This window comes from Tachysurus vachellii, chromosome 19, assembly GCF_030014155.1.
Source record: "Tachysurus vachellii isolate PV-2020 chromosome 19, HZAU_Pvac_v1, whole genome shotgun sequence".
Lineage (NCBI taxonomy): Eukaryota > Metazoa > Chordata > Actinopteri > Siluriformes > Bagridae > Tachysurus > Tachysurus vachellii.
Genome location: NC_083478.1, coordinates 9,128,674 through 9,140,000, shown reverse-complemented (window position 1 = coordinate 9,140,000; position 11,327 = coordinate 9,128,674). Strand labels below are relative to the sequence as shown.

Sequence of the window (11,327 nt, the reverse complement as noted above, 5' to 3'; positions counted from 1 at the left end):
GACTGCCCTCTAACAGATTGAAATCCTGCACGTTATGTATTTCATCTGTTTAGGATATGTCAGATTTGGACTCCAGAATTCAGGAGAAAGCCATGAAGGTGGACATGGACATTTGTAGACGCATCGACATCACAGCCAAACTGTGTGACGTAGCCCAGCAGAGGAACTCCGAAGACATGAGCAAGATGTTTCACGTCAGTCCTTCTCGAGCTCCTGCAGACCACAAAGGGGTATGAATGCTTTCACAGCTCTACACATTTTATTATAGCATTAAGCTAAGTTGGTTTACGTTTCTGAACTAAATCAGTGCGCATTTTGTTTTCGCTGTTACACTACTGCTTAAGTTAATTTTACACAAAGGTCTGGTAACAATATAATAACATGATTGCTGAAGAAGTTGATAAAGGCCATTTTAACTGATTGGAACAGTACTAAATAGGATGAAGGACATTTAGTGTGCTTTATTTATGCTATATCACTTTTATCATTGAGAGGAGGATCATTTTACTGTTATTCAATGCTGCTGTTTTACTGGAGGTGCACTTTCCCTGTGTCAGACTCTGCTGATATGAAAAGTGTGTGTGTGTGTGTGTGTGTGTGTGTATGTGTGTGTGTGTGTGTTAAAGGTGTCCGCAGCATGTAAAAAGAAGGAGCGCAAGGCTGTGTCTGATGAGGAGAGCTCTGAGGTGGAGGCAGGCAGCGAGCACCCTGGGAAGGAAGTTGCTGGATCTCTGAACATTACAGATGAAATGAAGCGCATGCTCACTAAGCTGTGAGTGCTGTTCCCAAAATAAGCCTGCAAGCACTCTGAACGTTTCATACACAGGCTTTGTTTTTTTGTTTTTTTTTAGTTCGTGGGAATATTTCATTAGTCCATTGTCAAGTCACAGCATAGTATCATAGTGCAGTCTGAACATATATATCTTTTACAAAACAGATGACCAGATTATAATTCATTACCAAAAGAATATTTTGGGTTTAATTATAGTGGTTTTACTTCACTTCTTGCCACTTTATTAGGAAATTTCATAATTAAGGTCCTAATTAAGGTACTAATTTAGTAGTAAATTCATTCCTACAATTATCCAATCAGCAAAATAATGTCAAGAGCTTCAGTTAATGTTTACTATGTTCACTTTATGTGATTTTGGTGTCTTTGACCATAACATGCTTGTTGGTGCCAGATGGACTAGTGTGAGTATTTCACAAACTGACAGTTTTACACACAGCAGACTTTAGAGTTTACACAGAATTGTGTGAAAAACAAAAAACAACCAGTGAGCAGCTGTTATGTGGGAGGAAATAAAAATGGTTGATAATAAATAAAAAAGCGTTCTTTACAAACATGGTGAGCAAAAATGCATGTTAGAAAGCAGGTGTTGAAATTTCAGGTAAGTGGGCTTTAAAATCAAAACACATCAGGTTCCCGTCCTGCTCTAGACACAGGCTCACAACACTGGAAAGTTGAAAGAATTACATATGACTGACGCATAGTGAAGTATGTGGCCTTGAATTTATTGCCGTTTCTCCTGTTAGAACAACAAACTAATTCTTTCTCAAGACTTTCAGTTCAGTTACGGTCTGTCAGTTAAGGAGATTTTAGTTTAAATCACAGATTAGATATGCATTATGTGGTCCAAGTGTATCAGAGCAGTGTAGAGTTTAGTGTAGATGTTTTGTCTTACTGTAAGTTTTAGTTTCTAGTTTTAGGCTTAAGAGATAATAAGATTCATGATAGTTCATATATTTGCATTTCCCTTTTGAGCATTATGTAATTATTCATTAACAACTAATCTTTTCCTTTATAACTTTTGGAATCCTCCAAAACTATGTTTAGACCATCACAGTTCCTGTATGTTATTGTCATTTTTTTTATGTTGTCTGTTTGTCTGTCTGAGAATCTCTCTATTCTCTGATTCTACTAGCATGCTGCCACCTAGTGTTTACATTGTGCTAATCATTTTTGGACACAGTTTTGCATGGACCCCTTTGAAATGGTGGTGGAGATTGCTTTGGTTTTTTTTTTTTTCACTTCCCTCTCCCACTCCACCTGTATTTGTAGAATTAGCTCAAATAACTGCTCTGTCACCAGGAGGGAGACGTTCGAGTTTGATGATGACTGTGACAGTCTGGCCTGGGAGGAGACTGAAGAGACGCTGCTTCTGTGGGAGGATTTTACCAGAAGCCCTGTTAGAAAAACCTTCACCACGGCTGCAGCTACCGGTGTCCACTCCAGCTCTGCCGGTGCTGCTGAATGCTGCGGAGAAACACACGAGCAGGTGAGCTAGCACAGCTTCATCCCTCAAAAATGTACATGAGGAACTTTTCTAGAAAAGCAGAACGTTTGCATTGGTGTTGTGTTTTAACACAAACGGTTGTATTGCCTATTTATTTCTGGTTCTTTCAGGATGGAAGTCTACGCAGTCTGATAAACGAGACCGAGTCGCTCTTTGAAACGAGAGAGCAGGAGTACCAAGCAACAATCGGACAAATCGAGGTAAGTAGCGGTTTAGGGTCATATTTACATTTTTTATTTCTTATTGTTAATTTGTTCTTATTGTCCTCAAAGTTGGAACTGGCAACAGCCAAGAGTGACATGACCAGACATCTGCACGAGTACATGGAGATGTGCAGTATGAAGCGAGGACTGGATGTGCAGATGGAGACGTGTCGCAGACTCATCCAGAGCTCAGCAGCTAGTGGCAGGTGTGAACTGAAGATAAAGCATGAAAAAGTCACTGTCGTGCTTTCTAGGTCGTTTTGTTAAAGACCACTTCCTTATTGTGTATTATATTGTACCTCTATATAGGATACAGCACATAAAATGTTACGTAGTGTAAACATTTTAATGCAGCAAGACAGTTTAAAGAGTTCCCTCATGATCATGATTAGCAAAAATGTCCAGAGGTAATGTTAATATATTACCTCTATATGGCCAAAGGTATGTAGACGCCTGAACATCACACATCAAATTTATGGGCATTAACAAGGAATTGCTGTTATAACAGCCTCCATTCTTCAGGTGTGGCCTTCCACTGGATTTAGGAGCATAGCTGTGGGGATTAGTGCTTATGCAGGCACTAGAGCATTGGTGAATTTGGTGAATGATGTCAAATGACAAGGCTATCCTATCTTATCTCTATCTATCTATCTATCTATCTATCTATCTATCTATCTATCTATCTATCTATCTAGATAGATAGATAGATGGATAGATAGATAGATAGATAGACAGACAGACAGATAGACAGACAGACAGACAGACAGACAGACAGACAGATAGATAGATAGATCACACCATGGTCTATATGACCACTACTGAGAAAAGGGATACACTGCTAAAGACCACATATACTTATAATACTTGTAATAATGCTGCCAAATTATGGGTAATATTATGGGATATTATGTTAGTTCATTATATACTATAATACAACTTAATATTATAAAAGTCTGGTCGCTCTCTGCTACAGACACTCTCCATTCTTTAACTCTGGAGCCAGCAGTGACTCAGGAAACCCAGAAGACCTGCAAGATGAACCGGACAGGGATGGAGAGAAGGACAGAGACATCGTTGGAAAGAGCGATGGAGATACAGATGTCCGTAGGGAGGTCAGCTGATGATCCTCCACATCACACATCTTCTCTCTTCTTCCACTTTAGAGGATGGTGTAGCTCCTGACCCTGTCTTATATGGGCTGCTTCTCTGTGGCTCTCCGAGTCGGTGCTACGCGTGTTGTCCCAAATTGGGATTAAATCAGTTTTAAAGAGTCTATCCACTGAAATTGTCTTTTTCATCAGCACTGCCATGGCATGGCTCGGCTCATTCTTCTCCAGTCCTTTTTCTCATACGCTTGTAAAACTACAGTATACACATCGCCTTTCAACATTCTATCCTTTTTTTTACAGTCTGCTTCAGTAGTAATCCTGAAATCCATGTACCACTTTTTATTCAGCATATAACAACAGAAATGGTTTGGTGTTCATTTGTTGTTGTCATAAAGGAGCCTAGAATTAACATTAACATTAATTCTCCAATTTGCTTGGAGTCTTGTCACATGATCAACAGAAACACTGTGGTTTTTTACATGTAAGAGGAAATATTGCTCTGAAATGCAGTAAATTGCAGAAATTCACATAAACACAACCTGTAAGCCATGCAATGTGAGCTTCTACACTAGGGTTAGATAACAGTGCACAATTGTGTACAGAGCACTATGCAATAAGCTGCTTTGGACACGCAATTAACTGTTTGTTATTTTTAGGAACATTCTTGTCATTTGTGATAAAGTGACCTGCTCTTAGTTTAACTGTAATGCAGAAGGTTCAGTGTTCCAAAAAAGCTGATGCCAAACAGTAGGAAACCAAAACCCTTGTGCCTGCAACTCTGTTTTTTACAGTAACTGTTGCCTTATTTGTTTATTTTAGTTTTCCTTAAGTTGTGCTTTTGACAAATATTTCAAAACTGATCAAAGTTACAAACATTAATAGCAGTAGAAAATATTTGGAAAGCAAAACAACTCATGTCCATTGTCAGTGAAGTAAAAATGTGATTATTAGTATTATTATTACTATTATTATCGTTGTTAATTTTTCGAGTATTTCTGTATCTTTATAATGACTTTGTTTAGAGTTTGCTATAATAACCATCCTGAATTATGTAAAAACATTTAATCACTGACCCTTCTTTTAATTTATGGAAAAAAATATTATTTTTCTTCTGTTTAATGGCCAATTAATAAAGCATTATTTATATACATGTTACTCTCTCTTAGTCTTTATTTAGCTGATTTATTGTCCTGTTTACTTAGAGTGTGGCATTGCATAATCTAATCTAATATATTATATTAACTATATAATAAAAAAAAGACAAATTTAAGAATATGAAAAAAAAATTTTGCCATATTTTAACAATGCATAAGATGTCTAATGACAGATTATTTTGTGTCTTTCTACAAATTAATGTCAATGTTATCAAAATAATATGCTAACATTTAACAGAAAATGCAAATCTAAATATGTCTTAAGTATGTCTTAGAAATAGATTTAATAAGCTTAGATTTGTTTATTGTAACCTTAGAAATAGTAGATCATTTTGGCTAGATTTAAGATATTTGAACTTGAAAAGATGTCATTTTTTTTGCAGTGTAGTTGAATTGTGTATTGATTTCAGAGTAACACTTTCTCTGAACCCCAGATTCATAAATCTTTAGAATTTTGTTTATAAGAATATGTAGGTTTTTGATGATTCCTTGTAAGCATTTCTATAAGAATAATAAAACAAGTATAACAATATGTATAAACAATATTGTGTTTGATAGCTGGTTGCTATGGTAACCTGCTAGATGATATTGTGTCACTAAGTGATTGCTATGTTATTTCTATAGTTTCAGGCAGTTGTTATGATATTCCATGAGGTTGCTAGGGTTTTGCTAGGTGGTACCTATAGTCCCCGGTGCCTACTAGGATGTTGCCATTATACATCACATGAATGCTAGTATGGTGCGAGCTGATTAAAATGATGTGATGGTGTTGTTGGCTGTGTGCTACAGTATTGCAGGTGGTTGCTAGGGAATTGCTAGCTGGTCGCAAGGATATTCCTATTGGTTGCAATTAGGTATTTTTAGAATTTATAAATATGCTATAAAGGAATTATATCCACCTAATGAATTATAAATGTTATAATGATTTTTAAATACAAGCTTTATAGAAGTTTTAAACATTACTACTACTACTACTACTAATAATAATAATAATAACAACAACAATAATAACATTAATAATAACAATAATAATAACAATAAACATAATAATATTAATAATAATAAATTGAATAATACTGAATAATAGAACTGAATAATACTCATTCCATAGTCATTATGAGTAATAATACTCATTCAGACATAGTGATTGGTTTTGGTTTTTGGCCACTTGAAAATGAAGTCATTAAGGCCACATGATAATGTTTCAGGCTCAATCATCTCTTTTACATAAATTTGCCTCCCTCACATCCAGGCAGTTAGAGTGTGAAGAGCTGATGGTTTGTTGTTTATCATATACTGTGAAAATGCTCAGGCGCTCAGGCAAATTGACCTTCAGTGGTTGAATGATGATACACTGAGCTGTAATTCAGTCCTCTTCAGGCAACATAATTTGAATAAAGAATATAATTATGACTTTGGAGAATGTATCTTTGAGGTCTTAGTTAGAATATGGCAGGGGGAAAAAACAAGCCTGTATCGAGTCTCATATTCAAAATTTGATGCACCTGACCTCAGCTGTATGTTAAACACAATGATTGTTCACCCAAGACCTGAGAATATTGGAAAAAATAAAGTGTTAGCAATAACCCTTCACGACTACGCTGTTGAATGATCAGTATAGTCAGTACTCTTAGGCTCAGTTACTTAGTCATCATGTACTGTGATGCTTGCAGGGAAATAAGTTTTGGTTATTTGACAGTGATATCGCTTTCTTTTCCATTAAACTGAAGGTACCAATTCTTAATGCATGTACTATTTCTTTAACAGATAAACACAATGGTAATATTCAAATGGACTAATGCAAATCCAGTGTTTTATTAACAATAACACTTTTGCACATGCAAATCCTCATCCATCAGAAGGTAGAAAAGGGGAATGGGGTGTGGGGAAGAAGAGAATGAGTGTGATCTCTAAAGAACACACTATGGAAGGGCTTTTGTTTAAGGTTCTGCTGTTGGTGTGTTTGTGGAGCCGCAGTTATGGCACTGGATTTCAGCTTGAAGGAAATATTACCATCTATGGCATGTTTCCCCTCCATAATGTAGGTTATACCATCGCCACTAAACCTCAGCTGGCTGACTGTATCCGGTATTTGATTTATTTATATGACTTACAGAAATAATCTGCTCATAATAAAATGTTGTGTTTTCATTAATGAGCTGCTATGAATTTTGCAGAGGGACAGTAAACAGCCATGGCTACTTCTTGGTGCAGGGTCTGCGCTATGCTGTGGAGGAGATCAACAACAACAATAGACTCCTGCCTGGTGTCATTCTAGGCTACCAGGTGTATGACACTTGCTCGCTTCGAGCTAGTATTCTGGGCACGGTTAATCTCTTAGCTCAGCAGTATAACAGAGTGAAAATGAAGTCTGGAGCAATTGCCCTCATTGGACCAGACAGCAGCACCTACTGCTTCATTTCAGCTGCTGCACTTGGTAGTATTCTGATGCCTGAGGTACTGCGCACCCATGGTTACTATTACAGCCATATAACAACTATTATATAACAATTATTACACCATATTACCTTTTTTAATCTTTTTATTAAATTTGAATTAAAATACTATTAATTTACGTAGTGATCATTAAAAACAAGTGTTACATATTTTAGTGATTAATATAATTTTTATAGCCTATTATTAAACAGACCTAAGTCTTTTATTGGGTGAGAGAGCGAGAGAGAGCGAGAGAGAGAGAGAGAGAGAGAGAGAGAGAGAGAGAGAGAGAGAGAGAGAGAGAGAGAGAGAGAGATTGTAGGGATGCAGTTAGTAATTACCAGAGGAGCATGAACAAGCAAAATAAAAAAATAAAAAACTGATTGAGCACGACCTAGAATTACAAACACAGTCTTTGCAAACCTTGTAAAAGTACCAACAGCTACAACTAGGGAACCTGGAAGAAAATCTGTTGAGGTTAATAATAACAGGTGAAAAGAAATCAAAATGCTGAACAAAAGTCTTTTGGGAAGTTATGGGGATAAAAAAAAGCCTTTAAATTCTAAAATTAGTTTTTTGTCCTTAATTTGGATATGTTGCATTGGACATACAGGCCTATCTGTCTCACTAGTTTTATTTTTATTCCTTAATTTTTACAGATCTCATATGAAGCTTCAAATGAACTCCTGAGCAACAGACAGCTGTACCCATCTTTCTTTCGCACCATTCCCAGTGATAAAAACCAGGTGAAAGCCATGCTTGAGATTCTTGTAAGATACAACTGGACCTGGATCGCCCTTCTCGGCAGTGACAATTCATACGGCCTGCAAGGAATGTTGAGCCTGTCACAACAAGCCTCAGATTACAATATCTGCATCGCATATCAAGCTGTGATTCCAAGACTAGGCACTGACACACAGCAGCGGATGCAGAACATTGTCAAGAATATCATCAAAACCAAAGTGAATACCATAGTCGTGTTTTCTAGCAAGAGAATAGCCAGCGGGTTTTTCCCCTTTGTAATAGAGCAGAATGTGACAGGGAAGGTGTGGATCGGTACTGAGGACTGGTCAGTGGCAACATTAGTGTCTCAAATCCCAGGGATCAGTACAATTGGAACTGTCTTGGGTGTGTCTGTAAAATACACAATTTTTAATGGATTCCAAGATTTTGTGAAACAGGCCATAACTAAGCCTACAAGCAACAGTTTGAGTGCAATGAGTCTCCCATGCTTACAGGATTCGTACCTATACGGAATGGCACAACATAGTCTCTCAGAATATGATATTTCCTCTTCGTTTAACGTGTATCGGGCAGTATATGCAGTGGCTCAAGCACTGCACCAAGCTCTCAGGTGTGATTATGAAAAATGTCAAAACACCGAAATACAACCATGGCAGGTCAGTCTTATGTTTGATTCAGGGATCTCTATTCTTGTTTAGATTCTAGCTTCGTTTTCTATTAAACTCCATTTATCATAACTTTATAAGACACAGCACATTATAAGACATACCGTTCATCATTCAGTTATTTCTTTTTCTCTTTGTTTCAGCTCTTACAATATTTAAAGCAAGTACGGATTTCCATCAGAAACACAACATTGTTTTTTGATCAGTATGGAAACCCACCAACAGGATATGACATTGTTACATGGCAATGGATTAATAAAACATGGTCCCTCAAAATGGTGGGATCGTTTATTTCAGAGCCACCTAATCTTCAGGTGGACGCTTCACAGATTCAGTGGGTGGGACATGTTTCAAACATAAGCTCTATGTGTCTTTTATATACATGTCTTTTATGTATACATATGTATACATATATATGCATCTTTTATTTATATGATTTTATACCCATTAGTAAATAAAAAGGTAAATTACAATATGGTTGAATATAATTAATCATCACAAACATGCAACAAATGGATTGTATGCTATATTAGTATTGTATATTTTTGCTTACACAGATGCCTGAGTCACGTTGTTCCCCAGAATGTCCATATGGGAATAGAGAACTGCAGATTGGACAACACAAATGCTGTTTCAAGTGTATAGAATGTCCAGCTTCCACTTTTCTCAACAAAACTGGTGAACACACTTACTTTCTTTCTTAATTACACATTTTTTATTAAGGTGTATTTTAAGATGACAAAGTGTAGTTCAGAATATCACCGCCAGATGGCGCGCACTGCACAGTTTTCAAGGGTGATGTTTTCAACGGATTGCTGTGCAACTCCATTTATACATAATGTACCTCATTCAGCACTCCATCACGTTGGGTTTGGGGGGTGCTGGGTATTTTTTTTACAACCAGAGGAAGCTGTAGTTGGTGCAGACAGGTTGAAGGTGCCAACATGGTTTAGTAGTCCAGGTTTGACTTCACTAATACTGAGAAGAGGAGAGGAGAGGAGAGGTCTAGATTCATATATTTGAAATTACTTTAAATACCAACTTTTGCTTGCTTTACACCAGGCTCTACCAGCTGCCAGCCCTGCAACAAAGATCAATGGTCTCCATCAGGGAGTGAGGACTGTCTACAGAGGACCATTCTTTACCTGCGATGGGATGATCTTTTGGGCAATGCTCTCTTGATCCTTCTGGCACTGACACTACTGCTCACCCTGGGCACTACACTTATCTTTCTTCTGAACTTGAACACCCCTGTTGTTAAATCTGCAGGTGGTAGGACATGTCTGCTAATGTTGTTGTCTCTGATCATAGCTGCCTGCAGTTCGTTGTGCCTTTTCAGCAAGCCCTCTCGAGCATCCTGTATCTTCAGAAAGTCCCTCTTCATCTTCAGCTTCAACATCTGCTTGACCTGCATGACTGTCCGTGCCTTCCAGGTGTGAGAGTTAATTAGAAAGTCAGTCATGGTCAGAGTGTACAGGATTGTGATTCACAGTTACATTTCTTGAGTAGAACACTTCTGTGCTTTCTCCCTGCAGGTGGTGTGCATATTCAAGTGGTCTGCAAAGCTTCCCAAGTTCTACGATACCTGGGCCAAAAACCGAGGTCCTGATATCTTCATTCTGGTCACCACTTTGGTTGAGTTCTTCATCTGTGTTCTCGGTGCAAGCTTAAATACACCTCTCCCTTCAGCAGACTATAACTTCTACTTTGACAGCATTGTATTAGAGTGCAGTAAAACTATGGTCGTGATGCTTCCACAAATTCTGTATGTGTCTATACTGACTGTAATATGTTTTTGCTTGAGCTACATGGGTAAAGACCTACCAGCAAATTACAGTGAGGCCAAGTGCATTACATTCAGTCTGATGATCTATATCATTTCCTGGATCACTTTCTTCACCACCTACAGTGTTAATAGAGGGACTTTATCTATGGCTTTGGAGGTGGTTGCCGTCCTTTTTAGTGTGCTTGGAATACTTGGTGGATACTTTTTTCCTAAAGTATACATCATTATATTACAACCAAAAAAGAATACGACTGCCCACTTTCAAAACTGTATTCAAATGTATACCATGGCTAAACAGTGAAACTCTGGCTGTAACGTATTTAGAAATGTACATTATTTAGAAACGGTAGATATATGAAATCTTACTGTCGTGGCAGCTGGTTCTCTTTGTCTTATTTTTTCCAGTTTATCTGCCTGGCATATGCTTGTAGTCTAATGGTAAATAGACTTAATAGATGAATAACACATGCTACAGCATAATTAAACATGTAACAAACACATGTCCCAAGCTCCGGGTTTCAAACTGTTTTGAACAAACAATCTCAAGCACATTAAATATGTTTATGACGAAATATTTGAAATACTGTATATGTGAATAGTGACTTTGGTGTTAATGTGTTGGTTGTTGCCATCGTTTTTGTTTGATAGGAGAAAAAGTTGTTTGAACGTAAGTAGAATGTTCAGGTTATTAGCTCCTAAAAACAAAAGAGCATCATCTTATTTTTTTACATTCACCATTTTAGTGATGTGTCATATTAATATACATACAGCAAATAGTGGACTCAGAGATAACATAAAAGTGGAGAAAATTCACTGTTAGAGCAGCAAACAAAGACTACAATGGCAAAACACAATATATCTTCAGAAAATAGAAATAAAACTGTACATATGTACAATATATAATGTGTCAAATTATGTGAAAAAATGAGCTGA

At 37.1% G+C, this 11,327-nt stretch overlaps 2 protein-coding genes across 5 annotated transcripts in view; both read left to right on the top strand.

Annotated features, from left to right (window-relative positions):
- The window catches only part of iffo2a (intermediate filament family orphan 2a), a 22,413-nt gene extending 17,782 nt beyond the window's left edge, over positions 1 to 4,631 (top strand). The window contains exons 4-9 of one of the 4 annotated variants that reach the window (XM_060894789.1): positions 54 to 230; positions 627 to 772; positions 2,093 to 2,279; positions 2,408 to 2,497; positions 2,570 to 2,706; positions 3,507 to 4,631. In XM_060894789.1, coding sequence (XP_060750772.1) covers positions 54 to 230; positions 627 to 772; positions 2,093 to 2,279; positions 2,408 to 2,497; positions 2,570 to 2,706; positions 3,507 to 3,621 — 852 coding nt within the window. In that variant the 3' untranslated portion in view covers positions 3,622 to 4,631. Of the gene's footprint in view, positions 1 to 53; positions 231 to 626; positions 773 to 2,092; positions 2,280 to 2,407; positions 2,498 to 2,569; positions 2,707 to 3,473 lie in introns of all 4 variants that reach the window. The other 3 variants (XM_060894788.1, XM_060894787.1, XM_060894790.1) reach the window with 3 other exon arrangements.
- A 2,029-nt stretch (positions 4,632 to 6,660) lies between these two features.
- On the top strand, positions 6,661 to 10,904 carry LOC132862499 (taste receptor type 1 member 1). Its single transcript, XM_060894540.1, has 7 exons — positions 6,661 to 6,851; positions 6,941 to 7,220; positions 7,859 to 8,599; positions 8,752 to 8,946; positions 9,166 to 9,286; positions 9,671 to 10,041; positions 10,144 to 10,904. Exons 1-7 carry the CDS (start codon positions 6,661 to 6,663, stop codon positions 10,693 to 10,695), a joined length of 2,451 nt encoding a protein of 816 aa, XP_060750523.1. The 3' UTR covers positions 10,696 to 10,904.
- The last annotated feature ends 423 nt before the right edge of the window (positions 10,905 to 11,327 follow it).

Bases quoted from the DNA above. Each gene is read 5' to 3' on its own strand.
- LOC132862499 (XM_060894540.1), top strand. From the start codon at position 6,661: ATGAGTGTGATCTCTAAAGAACACACTATGGAAGGGCTTTTGTTTAAG. The intron at 7,221-7,858 runs GTACTGCGCACC...TAATTTTTACAG, and splicing joins GTAGTATTCTGATGCCTGAG to ATCTCATATGAAGCTTCAAA. The intron at 9,287-9,670 runs GTGAACACACTT...GCTTTACACCAG, and splicing joins CACTTTTCTCAACAAAACTG to GCTCTACCAGCTGCCAGCCC.